The 19,543-nt window shown below is 41.4% G+C and overlaps 1 protein-coding gene across 7 annotated transcripts in view; it reads right to left on the bottom strand.

The window, feature by feature from the left end:
- Window positions 1-857: 857 nt before the first annotated feature.
- Window positions 858-19,543, bottom strand: part of ZHX1 (zinc fingers and homeoboxes 1) — a 28,221-nt gene continuing 9,535 nt past the window's right edge. For 2 of the 7 annotated variants that reach the window (XM_027891661.1, XM_027891662.1), the window contains exons 3-4: window positions 8,147-11,537; window positions 858-1,720 (exon numbers count right to left, since the gene is read on the bottom strand). In XM_027891661.1, the coding sequence (XP_027747462.1) occupies window positions 8,686-11,310 (2,625 nt within the window). In that variant the 5' untranslated portion in view covers window positions 11,311-11,537 and the 3' untranslated portion in view covers window positions 858-1,720; window positions 8,147-8,685. Of the gene's footprint in view, window positions 1,721-4,366; window positions 4,692-8,146; window positions 11,538-19,543 lie in introns of those variants that run through there. The other 5 variants (XM_027891667.1, XM_027891665.1, XM_027891664.1 and 2 more) reach the window with 5 other exon arrangements.

Genomic DNA, 19,543 nt, shown 5'->3' with positions numbered 1-19,543 from the left:
CCTTTTACAAAAAGGTGACTGCACACATAACCTGGAGCTTCTCATAAGTCCCTCATTAGTCGATGGATTCTTGAATGAGCTTTTGTTTTTACTGAACTAAGTAAAACTATGTGGCCAAGCACAAAGCTGTACTGACCACTTGTGCTCCAAGCAATGTGCGTAGGTCACTGCTCTAGCTCGGGACGTAATGCTGAACACTTACCATGAGCTACAGCACAGGAACCAATCTGTGGTTTTAAACATCTTTTTCTGGGGGATAGGTCCGTAGGCACAGTGCCAGATCGTGCTGTAAAAACCAGGTCTCGAGCCCCTCCAGCTGCAGCACAGCAGCTGAAGGAGATGGGTGTGATGAGTCACCCAGTGCAGGACATGGCACTGCCTCTGGCAGGGAGATGTGAGCGATGGCAAAGGCAGAAATGCAGAGCTCAACAGCAGCTCTTGCCTCAGACCCTCCTTCTCTGAGGACAAGGCACACATTAGAGTACCCACAAAGCATCACGTCCAACCGACAGGGACTTCAGTGAGGAGGTGGTTCCTACTCACCCCTACTCTTCTCACCCCAAATATATAAAATGCCTTAATAAAGACAATCTGCCTTAATGAGAAAAATCCCATGAACATCCCTGGGCTGCTGACATGGCAGAACAGCTCAGCAACAAGCAGCTGTAGTGACTCATACGTGAAGCTGACCTCACACTAGCTGTTCAGCCAAGCCAGTTCTCTAAAATCAATGCATCTGAGGAATTGGGGAAATTCACTTTTTGTGTAACAGGAAAAAAGATACTTGAGAAGATCTGGTCCGTGACATGTTCATACCGACATGATTCCTGGTTTCCACACCACCTCTTAAAACCACACATACTCAGTAAAGAGACATTTATTCCATTATTTTTGTTTTCAAATTTTTGGTACAAAGTTTATTTTCAGAAGTTCTCACATGATCCTTTCTTCTATCAGCGTCTTTTAGGATTTTCCTATCTCTGATTTATTTTCTTTATCTGTTGAAGCAAAAGCAATAATTGCTACAGAAAGCAATAATGGCAATATTACAAATATTTTACAGCAGCATCCATTTGTTTCTTTGCCTCAAAAAAATAACAAAAATAAATCCAAAGACAAGATCCATTCGGCCACAAAGGCTTAGGTTTCTAATATCCAGAAGTATGCTGCGTTCCCATATATGAGTTGTACAAGTCCAGCACAACCTTCCAAGTTTGTGCAGAGCCTGATAAATAAGACACAGAAATATCAGTTACGTTATATTGTTTCTAAGAACTTTTACTCTGTAAAATGTTTGGTCACTCAAAGCTATAAGCTTAATCACATATCAAAGAACACAGGCAATAAAGCCCATCTTACTAGAACATATGGTATTAGGCCAAACAAAATATAAGAGGACAAAATCTAGTGGTCACTGAAGCCTCTTCAAAAAAGGTCTAAAACAGAATGTTTCCATCATGTATCAGAATAAAAACGTACTGTATTAAAATTTGATTTTTTTTTACAAGCTGTCTTTTAATCAGTCTTCTATTTACAGTGCAGAACTGCCAATTGCAGTAGTTTAACTTTGGCACAACACTAAGTTCCAATCCTTTTGAGTATTCAAGTCCTGTGTGTGTCCAAAAATTTTCTTGGTTTCACGAAAGATTAGGCCCATTCACAGTTAACCAGTTATCTTGAACTTTTTCAAGAATTGCTTCCCCTTCACCACATTGGGCAGCTACAAAGGAAAGACATTGTAAGCTATTGCATCATTCAAAAGAAACTCTTCATTCTAAACAGTAACAGTATTGTTGCTTCCTTTAACATCACATACACCAGACAGATCACGCAGACAGCTACATACTGGACACCTTTCTAAAAACCTTGCTGGTCGTTAGTGAATCATCTTCCTCATACTTCAAATACATAACAATGCATTAACTTAATTTCATTTCACATGTCAAACAGGACATTTAAATATATTGCAATATATTATAGAAAATTGCAAAGCGCCATCATTTCTGTAAACGAGACTGACACCTGCTAACTCTCCTGTGCACATGAAGAGCAGTACCTAGTGCCACATTTTCTATACAATATAAAGCCTTCCCAGGTAGGGCAACTCGTTTTAGTGCATTTCTGTACAGACTGTAAGCATACATGCAGATAGCCAACTATGCAGGGTTGGAAATACTTCTGTAAGCTGAAACTGGAGGGTGGGGGGGGAACATTCCGAAATCATAGCAGAGCTCTTGTGGTTCATTGTTTTGTAGCATAGATGAAGACTTGAATCTTCTGTTGTTCTAGCAGACTCTTTAGGGAGAGTTTCCTGATAAGTATCTAGTATTGAATAAGCATAAGGAAATACTTTCATCAACTGAGACACAAATATTATGTGTCCTAACACATTCTAGGTTATGCACAGTCCAATGTTCACACAATAACCTCATCTCTAAAACACTTGAGAAAACCCAAAGCATTTTTATGCCACAGTATTATAACCAAGGATCAGTTACATTACCCATCACTGTAGTGCTACCTGCTCTAGAATAAAAATAAAAAAAGGAAAAAAAAAGGCCTCCCTTCTCAACAAGCATCAGGTTGGAAGCAGAGGTAAGTACCATTGCTAACCACAACACAAAGCTCAGCATTGCTAACCACGACACAAAGCTCAGCGCTGCAATCCAGACAGAAGATCCATCTCGCCTCGTGACAGGTGTCTGTAGTGTCAGTGGCTGCCTGCAAAGCCACGTGTAAGTCAGGGGAGCTGGGGAGCAGTTCATCGACCGACTCCAGGCTCCAGGATGAACAGGTTTGCATTCCTTGGCTGTACTTGCCCCAGTGCAAACATCAACATGCAATCAGAATCCCACCTTAATTCAAGAAAAGTGCTGTGGGATCCTCAGTTATCACTCTAAGTTTTACAGTGTTGTGTAAGTCCATTTTGCAATGACTGTCCACTGAAAAAGTGCAGATGTTCTTCATCACAGAAAGGGAAAACTCCCCCAAGAGCTCCAGCCATTAAACTTACAAATACTGGCTATAACCCACCTGTGTTTCAAAATCTCCCTTTTTAGAAATGGGGAAACAATGCACAAATTTGATCTATTGTGTGTAAGTAGCTATTGAAGGGATTTTTCACTTTCTGTGGCAACTTCCATTTCAAAATATTTTCCTACAGAATACATCACCAAACCTCAAGTAACTTCACCCATAAGTCTGTGTCATGCTGCTGGGTAAATCTACTTATCCTAGGACATCACAAGCTTAATGGAGAATACAGGTGTAACCCAGCACTGTTCAGTGTAGGGAACTGAGCCCTCTACTAGCTCATTCCATCTCTAACTTACACAGTCATTCCAGGCATTATAAACAACTCCCTACAGTTTTACTGCTCTCTGGTCATTGATACTATCTTTCCATAACTACTGAATACAAGCAAAAATATTTTCAAAGAAAAAATAAATTAAAGTAAGTAGCTATATAGTTCATTGCACTCTATTTTTGTGCCTTCCGGTTAGGGCAGGGATATTTAACACTACAGAAGGTTAAAGATTATCTTCTCTCCTTGGGAGATATGAACATAGACAGGTATGGGGACTCGGGTGGAGGACGAAAATCGGTACTATCATATTTACAGAAGCAAATACTGACATCCAGCCTGAATACACAGTACTCTGTCAAGTGCAAAAGGGAAAATGCTCCCCACCTTAAACTACAGCCTCGTTACTCAGCAGCCAGAGACTGACTAGTTGTCAGAGTTACGGCTGTGCTCTCATTTCAGAGGAAAACAGAGGAGGAGAGTGTCTGCATCTTTGGGCTTTCTGGCCTACGGGGACTGCGTAAGGCCATGAATCACTTTGTATGGGATCCAGAAATGCTTTCTCTGCTCTGTGGAGGAGAAGGGAGTGCATTTTCCTGCCTCCAGAGCTCACTGGCGAATGAAAGAAAATCAGCTTTTGTCCAAAGTCAGCAAATCATGCATCGGGAAATTATTTCATGTAATGTATGGACATTGCATGAGTTTCCTTCCCAATGATCAAAGTTATACTCAGACACCATATTACATATAATGTAATGAAAAAGCCATTTTCAAAATTGTACTGGACAAGGTTAAAAAAGGGAATGGCCTCATTTACTACAGTGTATTAAGAGATAATACACTAAATTCTAATAATTAGGTATTAGATACCTTTTTCTCTCCTTTGCTTTAAAACAAAGCAGATATTTCTATGTGGTAAAAATTAGTGATTGAAATAATTTACTCTTTCTGTCAGAACAGAAAGGGTTAAAATTGTTTTGTTTATCAGCTTCTACATAAGTAAATTCTGCAGGGCAGGCAAAAGAGCCTTCAAGCTTCTGCATTTTCCCTTCTTTCCACTTCTTACAAGCCAGCACTGTTAGATCATTCAAACCTTCAGGGAGGAATAGGTCTGACTTTATTTTTACAACACTAATTCTGGGGTCACTGAGAGGCTGACACTGGGAAGACAGCACTGTTTAAGATGGAACTGTGCTCTTTCACTGCACTCAGAAGCAAGGGCGAAACATGCCATGAAGGGGACAATACTGGGATGCCTCACCCAGCTCTGACACTGCTTTCTTTCTTTTAGCTCTTTTCCCTCACTATTCTGGCTCAGGATTAAGTGTATTCTCTCTTTAGCTGAACTCCAGAAACAGCACAAGCAGCATCATCAGAGCAGGTACTCCTGGCAGAAACAGCAGATGAAGAGGAAAGCACTAGCTTAGCTCTACAGGAACTGATGCTCACAACTGAATTCTAAAAGAGTGGTCCCAACAAATACTGAGAAACCAGCCACCCAGGGGTAAGATCAAAGCAAGATCAGGGTTTCTTCATCTCACTGTCAATGACAATCACTGAAGCCTGACTCGTAATGAGCTCAAACCCAAGAGGTGAAGCTGCATAGAAATACAGAAAGCATACCACAGGTTCATCTAGACACAGTCCTTTACCAGTAAGGAAAATTAACAAAAAGCCACAGAGGCAGTCATCCCTGGACAGATTTATTTTCTTGCCCCTTCCCTTCCCTTCCCATTGTCAATACAGTTCAGTCCAAGTGGCTTCCAAAACACCTTACAGGTGTGCATAACCTACACGAAGGAGCTGGTCTTGCAGGGGTGCACTGTCGCAATAAATTAAGACACCTGCTGATGTGCCTAAGTTCAGGAAGTTTCCTGCATGTAACGAGTAGAATGAGAAGGTGCCACATCCTTTCCACCCACCAGGCAATTTCTGTTTCTCTCAGGTGACTGAACAGTGTGCCCTGGGCCCCCACGTAAGGAGCAGAGCAGCCTGAGGTTGGCTGAGATGAATCTGGGCTAAACCACTGGTACCAGTAGCTTTGAGTTCCTAACACATCACAAATACAGCTGACCAGCATGCTGACAGCTCTTTTCAATGCTTCTCCTGTCAGGCCTGACCTGGGAGGCCTCCGGAAGGAGTTTGCCTCTCTCCCAGCACGCAGTGCAAATACACACATGCTGTAAACACGAAATAAACTGGTGATTAATGGACTCTGCTTGTTCAAACAAGTAACAGCCAGACTATGAGCACTAATGAATGCACACGACTTCCGTCTTCAGGCTGAATCCATCCAGATTCTCCTCACCCTTAGCACAACTGAAAGGCTTAAAATGTGCAACTAGCCCAAAGGAAATGTGGGGACTCTGCATCTCTCATCAGCTGATCCACAGCACATGGTTAATTTAAACTTTACATTCTGCAAAGACACAGTTTTCTCACTGAGCTGTAAATACTACTATAACCAATGGAATACATGGAACTCTTAATATTTACAGCAACAGAAAATCTGGCCCAGTGTACATCAGCCACTGTCTCTGACCATTTTACGGAAAGAAGACCTCCAATCCAACTATATTTAGTCTGACAAACAATGTATTTCCTCTTCCTGTGTTTCTGAGACCAGATGTGCTAAGGCCTACTGCTGTAGCTGTTATTTCACAGAACAGTGCCAAAGTAGAAAATATCCCAGTTTAATCATGTAATTAACTTGGATCTTTATTTTTTTTCCTGTTTTTTAAAGAAGATAAGATTCCCAGCTAACCTAAATGCAGTCTCTGCTAACAAAAATGGAGATATTTATTTGAACACATTGCTTGGTTGTTGTTTGGGGTTTTGGTGGAGTTTTTTTGAAAGAAAATTAATTCTGGGTCAACCTTAAGGATTAAAGCAACTACAGATTTTGCTTGCTAGAGGCATATTCCCAAGGATTTGTTGTAATGTTTTTGGAAACTTAAAAATAGCATCTATTTTCATTCTAGTTTTTTTCCTTTCCTACTCAGCAAGCACAGATTCTTGACCCTGTATTTCCAGCAGAACTTAAAGCCAGTGTGAGTCTTTTTTTATATCTGCTGGCATCTACAACAGCCCCATCCATACCATTACCAGCCAAACGAGAATCCCTCCCAACCACATGCAGCAGTCAATGCTGAAAAGGCCAGATCCTGATCTCTCTTTCACCACCTCCCATCCAGACTCACAAACACTCCCCTGAAATATGACGACAACATGGATTTGCTCCTCTCCCACCCCAATGCTAAACTGAAGGGATTCTTTGGCTAGTCCTCTTTAGTACCACTGGCTGCTCTGTGCCTCACCAACTTGAGTCCTCCAATCTAGGGAATAATTTTCATCATCACATTCATGACACACACCATAAGCTGTTGCCTTTTTCTCTCCAGTAATCTGAAGCAGTCAGAAGAGCTCGCCCCACTTCAATGACCTTCATACAGAACATCCTCTCGCAGCTCAGAGAGCCTGTTCAATCTGTGAGAAGGGCAACTACAAGTGTTCAGAGACCAAGGTGAGCCTGGGAGGTTAACAATATGTTTTTAGATATCATTCCCTTTCTTGTTTTGACTTGGGCTTCACTCACAATCAAGTATGAAAACCAGATGTAACACAGACTCCTCTGCCTCACAAAATCATGACTAAAAGGGCTTTCTTGGTCTTTTCACAATGTGGGAGAAAGAATAGTTCTAGAACAGGTTTGTGGAGATGGGAAAACATTAGGACACATTTTCTCTATACTAATCTGTTCTCAGTCACCGGATGCAGAAGCCTACAGAGAAGATGCTGACAGATGTGCAAAAGGAGACTGCTAGTATCCTTTCCATTAGTGCCAATGTAAAAAGCAGACAATGCTGGTGACAGCAGCACCAATTCATCTTTTGACATCTAAAGTAACTTATCCCTAAAACTGCAGGCCGGCAGTAGCAAGAACACAAACTACTCTTCCTCAGAGCACCCATTCTCTAGGATGCCAAACACCTGCCTAAACCAACTTGTGTGAATTTGGCCCACTGCCTTTAAGTTCCTAATTCAAACTGTACTACGATGATGTCACTGTCTTGAGTGACTTTCTTTTCTTCTCTTTTAAATACACATACTCATGATGTGGATGTTTTGTATCAGATTAAACTACTTCTGGAGTTCAGGTAACTCAAACCACCTCTAAAAATAAGTGTGTTCACCCAGCAGAGCTAAGAGCAATCAGCCCAGTGGAAGTTCAACAGTTAGGATGAATTACAGTTAAACCTGCACACAAATCACTCAACTGGGCTATCACTGAAGAACAATTCAACACTACCGTGTTTATAATTCCTAAGCATCTAAAAGCCACATAACTTCATTTTGTTTGAGAATTAAACACCACGTCATTGCCACAACTTACTTGAAAACCTTTCTTAGCAGCACCAAAAGATGCTTTCCATCTACATATCTGTGTACTCTTACAAACCCCTTAGTAACTGTGAATGACTTTTAGGCAGTTTCCACCTCATGTTTACCTTAAAACTCAGTGTAAGATTTCAAGAAATTATTCTTTTTAGCTAGAAATATATATACTTCTCTTACCATTTCCAACAAAGGAAAGAATGCACAAGCTAAAAATGAGTGTTATTATCAACTGCATCAAGTCTGTCAGGCATTTAAATTAAACTGATGTAGGATACACTGATTAACTGTAACAAAAAGCATCTTCTAGCATCAGACTCATTCAGTTAGCTCGTAATTATCAATAAGGAACATTTCAGTCCAAGTTCTTCTGTAAACCCCAAACACTCTGAAGATAAGCAAAAGGTGCCGGTATCACCTTATTTTCTTAAACCAATCAATCCTCACCCCTAGGTTCATTGATTCCTTTTGTCACACTTTTCCCCTTCTCTTTTTGTTTCCAACTCTTTCCTTAAGAAATAAACCCAGGCCTTGAAACCTTTCAGATGAAGTGATGTTTGCAAAAAGACATCTAAGGTTTTTGTGTTTTCCTCCTTCATGAGCAGGCAAAATGTTCTCCAACATCAACAAAAAAAAAGGTGTCTGTGTTTTTTTGGAATTAAACAACGTAAGGCAATTAAATATTGAGAAGCAGTCACATGTATGATGAACATGAACCTTCCCATCAGTGATGTGGAAAAGGAGCTGAACTTGATCTGATTTATAACCCCCTGTCCTAGGCTGGGCCTGAGGACGTTCATCTCTTGTAGCAACGAAGCAAGCAGTTGTTGCCCACACAGGTAGCACCTCGCCCATGTTCTCGTAGGTGGAAGAAAGATGCTAAGCAGCTGCTTGCTAAACTGAAGGCCATGAAAAATCATACGGCTCTTCACTGTAACATTAAACCTAATTCATAGGTTTTTGGCCCCCAAATCCCAAACTGTACATCAGTCTGTTTTTGAAAGTTTACGTTTAACATGTCTGGGGGGTTCCCAAGTATCACTATCGTCTGTTTCTTCTTCATCTTCCTGATCGTCCAGCATTTCATCTTCCTCCTCGTTCTCATCAAACAGCTCTATTCCAAGATCTAATCTTCTTTGCCTCTCTGCAAACCACTCTCTGACCTGCTCATATCCCATGTGAGATTTGGCTACCAGTTCATCGAGGTCTTGCTCATTAAGGAATTTGTGCTTCATATAGTAGTCCTTCAGGATTGCTGTTCCAGTTTTAAATTTTATGACAGATACACCTCTGTCCCAGCAATTTAACCTCTTGCTTCCCCGAGGCCTCCCCCGAGGCCTCCCTCTCCCCCTCCCTTTTGGTCTTCCTCTCCCTCTCTTCCTGGCAAAGCCTTGGCCGTTCAGACTGTTTGCACTGGCGCTCTGGTAATAGTAATACCACTTCAATCCACCATTTTTCCAGGCATAGCGAGTATCTCCAAACCAACTCACAATTTCCGATCTCGGAAGCCCGGTTTCTTCTGCCAGCTTGTTGTATTCTTGTGGAGATGGCCACTGAGTACGCACAAAGGAACTTTTGAGCATGTGCAACTGCTCTGGTGATTTTTTGCCTACTTTGCTTGAAGTGGAACACACTGATTTTGTTCCTGCTGCTCCATCTCCCACAGATGTTTCTCCAGCCTCTTCTTTTGAGCTGCCGGCATTGCTTTCATTCAAGTCAGCTCCCTCTTCCTTCAAGACATTTGATTTCCTCTTTTCTGCAAACCAGGCATCAATTTCTCTCCTAGTCAGTTTGGTTTGGGCTCTTAACCTATTCATCTCTTCATCAGTGAGGACAGGGTTATTAAGAAAACTTGCTTGGAGGACTTGCAGTTGTTCAGCAGTCTTCTCTTTGAATTTCTGCGGGGTGAAATCAGGAAAAGCACTCCATGATGACTTGCTCTGCGGAGTGACTCCTGTTGGGGACTCGTTCATTTCATCGCTTGAATCAATAACAATGGTGGCACATGAATCACTGTTGAGGTGAATCCCATGATTATTCTTTGAGTTTCTCTGATTGTAGCGTGTATCACTGAACCACTTTTTGATCTCTCCTTTAGTCAGACCTGTTATTTTCATAAGTCTAACAATCTCTGAGTCTTGAGGAAACTGATTTTTAAGGTAGCTGACTTTTAATTCTGCCAGTTGTTCCTTAGTTTTTTTTGCTCGGATGCCAAAGGAGTCAGGATTCATCACCGTGGATTCATTTTTGATGGGCTGAGGGGCTGGAACGGCAGCTACTTGTTTGGTTTCTGCAATAGGCTGAGCACTGTGAATCTGACTCTTCTGTAGCTGTGTTTGGTTTGGGACTCCCGCTACGGTCAAAGCTATTGGGGCTGTTACTGGTAACGTATTTGCACCTGCAACTTGAGTGAGAACAAGTCCTGGCTGACCAACTATTTGGCATGTCTGTAAAATGGAAGGTAAACCATTGCTAGCGGCAGAAATGTGTGCAGGAATAACGGTAATTGTCTGTGGCACAGTATGCACTGTGCCATTAAATTGTTTCCTCCTTGCTTCCTCCACTTCCTCTGGCGTCCAGCTCACACCGTGCTTCAGACGCTGGGCAGAAAACCATATTTTAATCTGTTCCTCTGTGTACTTGGCTTGGGTGGAAAGAACAGTGATTTCCGACATGGTTGGATATGGGAATTTGTTGTAGGTGTTAAGCAAAAGAGGATTGTTATCCAAAGCAGTATTATAGGCTGGAATGCTATTTACAGGTATTAGGACTTTTGGGATCAGGTTTGAGTTCTGTGGAGCTGTAACAGCTGTTATAACCTGTGCCACCCCAGGCTGAAGCACTGGTGCCGGGGTCACCACTGCACCAGCCACATCTGCTGCACTGCACACAACTGAATGGCTTGGTTTTGACTCAGAAACTGCCGGTAGGGGGTTTTCTACTGCTTCTTCGGAGTTTGGCTCATTTTCAGTTCCCTTTTCTTCACCAGGAATGTCATCGACTACACTGTGGAAAACAGCGATACGTTTAGTCTCGGTTTTATTTTTCATCATTTTCATGATAGGAGTTTTGCTAATTGAGATCCCTGATGAGGGGACCTCAGAAGAGTCGGCCTGTCCAGCATTTTCTTCTCTAACAAAGCTTCCATCAAAAGTGAGATCATTTACTGTTTGTTCAAAGATTGTCTGATTATTACGTTTCACCATGGTCAATTTAAAATTCTCCTCTCCAGGGTGGTGCTTCACATTATGCTCTGAGAGGGCATCATATCTTTTGGTAAGGAAATTACATTCTAAACAGACATAGGATGAATTTAACACTACGTTGGGATGTTCTGAATCCACATGAAAAGTAAACATATTGAGATCTGGAGTCTGAAAAGTACAGTATTTACACTCATAACCACCTTCTACTTTATTTGTATTTTTCTGATTGTCTGAATCCACATACTCATGAACACCCTCATCACTTGTTACACTTTCTGCTGGAGGGTTTTCTGCTGGCGTGAGCACAGGTGGTCCTTCCTCCAGGTCTGATACCATTTCCAGATCCGGGTCCTGCTCATTGGCTAAGACCATGCAAGGTGTTGTTGATTTTCGTTTACTTGCCATGACTGTTACTGTGAAAACTATACTGACTGGTCAGATACAGACTTAGCTTCAAGTTCTTCTTGATTAATAATAATAGTAATAATGGCTTTTGGTACTTCAAGTCAGTTCTTGTAAAGTCTCAACATTTATCCCATTAGCAGCTTTTCTTCTGTAGTGCAATCAGATTTAAAATAGATAGTTGAGGATGAGATGTTGAGACACGCTGTTTTAAAGTCCACATCCACCACCTGTAGCAAAGAAGAGACAGTGAAATTAGTTCAATTTAAAGAGTAACTTCTATTCTGCTACATATTATGGCTTAAGGTTATTCAGTCCTTTGAGGTTCCATTGTTATCCCCTGAAACCAGCAGACCCATTCCGAGAGGAGATAATCGAAGCTAAGAAAGGCAAAATCCAATCAGTTTATTACAGGCTGAAATTTGTTTCAGTTCATGTAAACACAGTGAAAGACATAAACAACGCAATGGTATAAAACAGGTAACTTCCTGACTGTTTCCCTTTCTTCAGAAGCCTTTTTCTTGGCACAGTGCTGGGGTCACTCTTGACTTTGGATTGCTTTGCCTAACCTATCACCACCTCTCTCCACAGCTCTGTGAGCTCAAGTCCTTCCTATCATTAACTTGAGTCCAGTCTGACCCCTCCACTACCAACTCTGTCATGTCTCTCATGTCAGAGGCTGTGAGGAGTCCCAGAAAAGGCAAGTTTAGAGAGTTTTACTATTGCATCATACATGCAAGCATGACCATGTGCAGGGTCTTTCTCTGATGTCTGAAAACAGGCAAAACAATGTCTTTTTAAGGCACTTGGACAGACAAAAGACTACTATCCTTTCTTCCTAGCTTCCCAAATATCATTCTCCAATTGAAGACCAATCCCAAACCAATAAGAGTTGAGTGCTAGCACATGGCAATTAGCTGAAATCTGTTTTCATGCCTCTATGCATTAACAGAGAAATGATTGATTGTGTGAACGTACCACAGAGAAAGAGAATTAAATACTGATATAGAAAGCAGAAGCCAAACAAAATTACATATTCTCTGCTCAGAATTCTTTGTGCATTTCTAAGAAAAACTGAAGTACCACTAAATAAAGCTGAGGCTGACAGAAATTCAGAAATATATTCTTATATTAGCATAGACTGAGGTGAATTTTATCCCATAGACCACAACTAGTCTGCTGGAAGGGATGCACAAACTTCTGCAGAGGGTTATAAACTCTGTAATAGTTTTCTTCTTGAATTAAAATCCAACACTGATTTCTCATAACAAAGGTCCTACAGGTACAAGAACTTTGAGACAGTGGAACATCATCTACTTCCCTAAGTGGGGGTATCCTCAAGTCCAAGAGGAATGCATCCCCAAGTAGCTGTTTCAGAAAGTTTAGAAAGGGAACAGCATGTAACAGGTTAAAAAACAAAGGCCATCTTTGCATGACGAAGTGGAAAAGGAACAGTGTAAAAGGAAGAAAGGTAGTTACAAGAAATGGGAAGGGGAAAAGAAATACTATTTTTCACTGCATGATTATTCTTTTTTGATTATGGGAGGGCAGAATAGGAAGGAAGATAAATAATTCTTAGCTTCACATTTTTTCTTTAGGCAAAAGACAAGTGTTCATCCATAGGTGCCACCCAGAGCTGCTCCATAAGCTCTGTTTTTGCAACTATGTGTCTCACCTCTCTTCTTTAGAAATATCTTCCCCAAATGTTTTTGTCACTCTCTGCACTACTTCTGTGACTACATCCAAAGTGCACAGCCTCACATGATATGCTTTTTATGCCAAGGATATGGTTAAATGGCATTAAGGACACTGACAATGCTCAATAAATCTTGGGTAATCATCATTGCAGGATGACAATTACTTAATGGTACTGGAGTAGAAAGATACCCTTCTTCCACATGTTAATAGTGGCAGTCTGTAAAACTGAGCACAGAAGTGCAAAAGACATTTATTTTAATATATATACAAAGTATGTATTGCTGGCCACCTCATTTCTCCCATCAATGAGAGAACCATGAAGCAAAACTAAATGGATCCATTTGTTTCAGCAGCTTGAGGGACAAGAGGTAGACCATTACTAACCGTGCTGCTTCTCTGTGGGGCTGGAGGGTTCTTGACAAAAGAGAGACAACTGCCAAGACAGTGTTGAGCAATGCTCTGGGGGAAGAGCTGGGTGGTATTACCTAATCGTTCTGTGATCTTGAGTAAAATTTCAGAAATGCCAGAAATGCCCATTTTCAGAAGTGGCTGCACAGCCAGTTCTGCTCTCTGAAGCTGCATTTTGAGAAGGGACTGTGGTGCTCTGCAGGGCCTCCTCCCAGGACAGCACGCAGGATCCATGCACAGGGCAGCCTGAGTGAGCCCAGGGCCTTGCCAAGGGTCCCGCTCTGGGATGGCTCAGAGTGCAAGTGAAAGCAACATTTGACCTGACGTGCAGTGTTGAGCCATGCTCGAGATAAGGCTGGAGATAAGGAATAAAATGGGAAACCTGTCCAAAAAAATTATCAATTAACATTTTTCTCCAGTACCCAATGGCATTCAGAGTCTGCAAGCACAGAGGTCCACGTGCAACTGCATCACCTGCAGCCTTTTAGCTAAACCTCTGTATCACAACTCTGCTGGGTTCAGTTTTGCTCACAGTTCATAGGCAAATTATTCTATTCCTCTATTGTTTACCAACAGAGGAACACGTTTCTTTGATGCAAGCAGGTCTCAGAAAAAGAAAGCTGCATCTGTGCTCTTCTGATTACACTGATTTTTTTTTCTTTAAAGGATGTGGCGGTGTCAAAACCCTGCTTAATTCATGGCTATGAAGTGCTACGACAGCATTCACTAAAATCTCAACAAAGAGAGATGCTTGCAACCCTTCCCAGCCTTCCCTCCTCTATAGACTTTACAGAAACCTCCATTCCCTTCTCCCTGGTGCTTATGGGATTATTCCACCTGCAGTACCTTGCTTGACATGTTCGCTCAGGTTAGCAGGGGATTATGAAAACTCACACTTGAGTAGTTTATCAAACCAATTATGCATCACCCTTGGAACCTACAGTTCCTCTAAAACACCTCTCCTGTACTGCTTATAGGAATGTCAGTTGGGACCTTGCCACGTATCTTGATTTCAGTAATGTTTGCAACATTCCATTCCAGTAGGCCAATGGCTCCAAGAAAAAATTAAATCAGATTGGCTCGACATAGCGTGGTTTTGACAAATCCACCTTTGTAAGAACCTTGTTACAATTCTTTAGGTTCTTACAGACTGCTTTTTAGTAAATTCTTCCTGTGTTGTCCCAGGAATGAAGATCCCATTAACCAATCTGTGACGCGCTATGTGTTCTCCTCCTCTGCTTAAGTGTCTCCCTTGTTTAAGAGTAGGTACTACGGTACTATGCTTTCTGTCTGAAGTCTGTTGAGACCTCCTCCCATTTTCCATGAGTTCCTGAACATCATCACTAATGGCTCAGAGATTGTGTTCCCTTGTCCCTTACATAAATCAGGGTCCAATACGTGACTTAATATTGTTAAAGATTTTCTATTTTGATCTGGACTGTATTTTTATCCCTCACTGTTAATATTGACATTATATTGTGCAATTTGGTTTGTAATGAAATATTTCAAGGTGTTTGCTTTATGTCACAAGCAGAATTTTTTAATAAAATAACGTGAAGAAAAATCATTTACATTCTCAATTTCTCAAGACACTCATCACTGCAATCTCCTTCTCTAATTTCACCTCAGATTTTCACAGAATTGATATTCCTAGCAAATCAGCCCACAAACAGACATTTTGCTGGGAACATAAAAACCGTAAGTGCAGGCATATTTTTTTGAAGGTCCACGATCTGGTATTTTATTTTTTTAGCAAGAAATTGGTCTTCAAAAACAAGTTAGCAATCCTGATTAATTAATGATTATATTAAGACAGATTAACTCCAGAGTGGAATTCAGCATTTAAAGTTGTCTCTATAGCAGTTTTAGGTGAAGACTTACATAAATATTTTCTAAATGGAGGCAGAAACCTTCTGCCCATTTGATTACAGTTTGAGAACAAAAAGACGTAGAGTTGACAGCAGAAGACACACGTAAGGCACCTGTTTCCAGCACAGTTTTTTCACTCACTTCTTCCTTCCCTCCCCCAAACAGGAGTAGCTGATGCAGCAAGAAAATAAATGAGTTTACAGAAAACGCTGCGTGTTCGGGGTGTATGGTTTATGAAAAGGCATTGCTTCCTGCCTGCTGTACAGCTCTTCCATCCAGCGTGCGGGAAGAGCATGCCAACAAAAAATCCAAACCCATGTAATGTGATTTTAAGAACATACACAGAGTGGCTCAGGAGAAGATGAAGCAACAGAAAGTGCTTCTAACTTTTAAATCCAACTACATTACAATTTGTCCATGATCTCTCCCAACACAGAAAATGTTGCCTTCTCCTTATAATTCACGACAACGTGCAGTTGTTGATCCTTTGTTTAGTCTCCTTCTATTACCATTTATTCAGAGTAGATGCATCTATGTCAGAAACTATTCTGCAGAGAGCTCAGAATAGGCTAATATGCTCTGATTTGTGCTGTCTGTCAGTGAGAAGGGTGAAGAACTTTGTTGTACAGTGTCATTTCCTTCAGTTGTTCATTATCTGGGAAGTTCAGAAGGTTACTGCTCATGACTATAAAACAAAGCCACATCTCTACATAAATCCTGAAATATTCACATTTGATTCCCATTTTACAATGAGGTCTGGTACTAATTCAACATGGGAGCAAAGCCAGTCACACTGATTCTAGCAGGACTTCACGTGTGCTACAAAGATAAGGGCACACTTGGGGGCCTTGCCCCAACACAATCGGTAATGAGGGAACCGAGTACCAAAATCGACTGTGCTGCCCACGCAGAGCTCCAGGGTGTGCCAAAGCCAGCCCCGTGATGGAGCACTGGGCAGCTGACACAAAGCCCAGCAGAGGCTGAAGGGAGCCTGCCACAGGGCATGTGACCAGACTTTCTCAGCTACTTCCTCTCCACACTGGTTTAATGGGTAACAAGCAGGTTCCATCAAAGTAAATTTCAGAATTTCATGCCAGAAGTGACTACTTAATGACCTAGATTATCTTTCTCTTCCAAAATACACTCCAGCTACCTCTACAGTGAGCACAGAAACTTCTGCCACTGCTTTTGATACAGAAAGCCATTACCAGATTTTATACCTCATCATGTATATCATGATCAAATATCCCACTTACTTAAATAGTCAGGGGGAAAATGATGATGACTTTAACATATATGGTGCATGTCTCTGCTCCTCAGTCTTGTAAGCATGTATTTTCTGTGAGACAGTCACCTTAGCAGCTAAACCTCACACAGGCAGATTGCTTATTTTGTTGGCTCTACAGCATCCAATTCAAATTGTGAGCACTCAGAACTTTTAACATCAGACATCTCTACATGGTTACTCTTAAAAGTGAATATCAGACTTGTGTAAATACTTATCATACCCAATAAAATGGCAGCAGAGTTGGGAAATTTTTTTTTACATATTTACAGTTCTGTTTTGATTGCTTTTACATAGAAAAAATAAAGGACAAAGAAATAAATTACTGACATGAAGTTTTAATTTTAAACATTTAATTCAAGCCCCCAAAATCTTTCATACTGGCTTTAAAAAAACCAGACCAGTAAGAAATTACTTATTTTAAAAATTGTTTATAAAAAAAAGGTTTCTCCTTAAAACATCAAAACAAAAGATTTTATTCTCATGGGATTTCCTTCTTTAAAACGAAACAATCTGGCACACATATGATTGCACAAAATGTTCTTTCGACACGATTCTGCCTTTCTTTTTTCTTTTTTTTTTTTTTCCCCCCAGAAGAAAAATTTCTAGAGGCATTCATTTTCCCAGGCCCTTGTTTAGTACTGCAAGTACAAGACCTTCCTTTAACTTCCTGGAGTTCATATCCCCAGACACCTTTCAGCTTCTCCAGAGCCCGAAGCTGCAGTCCCACAGATGGTGTCCTCGCTACCGAGCCCGACTCATTCTCTAATCATCCCTGGTGCTGCACAGGAACCCCCGCGCTTCTGAAGGTGACACAGCTCAGCACAGATTGTCTCGCTCTCCTCTCCCCCTCCTCCACTCATTCCCACTATCCGTACGCGCCCCTGTCACATTGGAAACCACACTTCACATCGGCTGCTCTCGGCTTTCATTAATGTTTGGCTGTCACCGTTCAAAACATATTTCTCAGCAGTAATTAAGAGTATTAGAAGCGCTCTACCCTTAAAAAGTAGGACTACGGTTCAGGGCTGACCAGCTCCCAGCACCTTTATACCTTCTGCTCAGCCAGTGGTGTTTGCAGAAGCCCGAGGAGCAGCTGCAGGTTAAGGATTACACTGATGCACATATATATATATGATGGCAATACAAGAACCTAGATAGACAGAGAGGGAGAATCCATTTAATATAGGTGCTTTAAAGCAGTCTGCACTTGTGCATGACAGGCATAAAAGCATGATCAAGAGCAGGTAATAAAACATCCTGCAAATTCTACTTTGGATACAAAAAGGTAGTGAAATATTATGTCTCATAATTCTGTTTTTGTTTTTGTTTTCTTTTTTAAACAGTGGAATGCATTTCTCAGACCTCAAGGCTAGATCCTTGCCAAATTTCAAATTCCTATGTCAAATCCCTGAGGCACAGAGCTGCTCAGAAAAAGATAATACGGCTTTTACATGGAGATTGCTTCTCTTCCTCTCCTTGCTTCCCTCCTCTCTCTGTTAATTTTGCTCTTGAACCAGCTAAATATTCCTCTAAAACTCAATGAACAGAGAGCAAAAGCAGCCTCAAGACAGAAACAATGCGTGAGAAATTCCCATTTCAACCATCACACAAAACTGAAAACAAGGACTTACAGTGGGCTCACCAGGTGACACTAATACACACTGCTACGTGCTCCACATACGCACACAGACTTGCATATACTAGGATACAGGCCCATAATTTAAGTAACTTTTAAAGGATCCCAAAATACTTGAAATAAATGTATAAACTCAGTGTTTGCATGAACCAGTGTTTTATGAATGAGCAAAAGCAAGGACTTGGAGCGTCACTTGAAAAGCAAAAAAGACCACAGTTCTATTGCACTGACCTAGGTAACACCATGTCAAGGTGAAGGCTATAAGGCACATTACCAAGGCTTCAACTGCTCTTTAGAGCCTCCTCTGCCACTGGGTCCACCATGGGCTTTTGCTCACATGTGCAGAAGAACCCTCCCTTCGTGCCTTGGACTCACCTGCTTCCCACTCCACGCCCTCCTTAAAGCCTTTTCCAGCCTCACAGGTCTGCTACCACTCTGAGAAGGTCAAGTGCAGAGTGCATAAGAAGTCCTTTATGTTCTCTGGTACATGATTTGCATCTCCACTTATGAAGCAAAAAATGCAACTTCAGAGCTGGTATTTTAGGAGGTTTTTTTAATGTGGCTCCAGAATATTTCCAGTATCATATAACAGCTTTAGAGCTGTAAGCTGAATCATGCAAGTTAAGGACAGACAAAACAAAGAACTGATCTAGTCCCTACTGACAGACTCCTCTGTACTGGAAAAATGCAGAAGAATTTTGTGTTCATGCTTGCAAGCACAGATGATCTTACAGAATTTCTCTGGGATGTTATCCTCTGACCTGAAACAACCAACGCTGGTCAGAGAACAGCACATTCACAACTCAAATACAGCACATAGGTTTCCCCCTCTGTATTTAGGGTACTTGGTCACTGCCACTAAGTGCAAGTATTCCTAGTGCAGCACTAAATTAGGGTAGCACCAGGGTGAGACTGTCAAGGTGACTCAGGCTTGTCTCTCCCTGCAACACCAACATACTCTTGGTCTGCTGCAGACAACTTTAGGGGTGTGGGGTGGTGGAGCAACAGCACCTCAGCACTGGCAAGGAACTGTCAGTAGTTGTCAGTAAAGATCTGTTGGGAACTTCTAAGGAATTTCTACCCTTGAAAGTATTCAAAACTTGGTAAGACCCTGAACAACTCCATCTACCTTCAGGGTAACTCTGCTTGGAGTGGGAGGCTGAACTAGGTGGTCTTCAAAAGTCTCTTCAACTCTAATGTTTCTCCTCAGGATTTTGAGATGTTTCAGCCTCTAACAAAGAGGAAGGAGGGTAGGCCAGCTGCCTGCATAAACACTCTCTGCAGGTCTCAACTATCTAGTAAAATGCCATTGTGTACCAAGTTAACCTATGTGAAAA

Source organism: Empidonax traillii, unplaced genomic scaffold, assembly GCF_003031625.1.
Source record: "Empidonax traillii isolate 1590-97213 ecotype Southwest subspecies unplaced genomic scaffold, ASM303162v1 scaffold325:size649781, whole genome shotgun sequence".
NCBI classification, from domain to species: domain Eukaryota; kingdom Metazoa; phylum Chordata; class Aves; order Passeriformes; family Tyrannidae; genus Empidonax; species Empidonax traillii.
The sequence above is the reverse complement of the archived record's forward strand: the minus strand, read 5'-3'. Positions and strand labels throughout refer to the sequence as shown.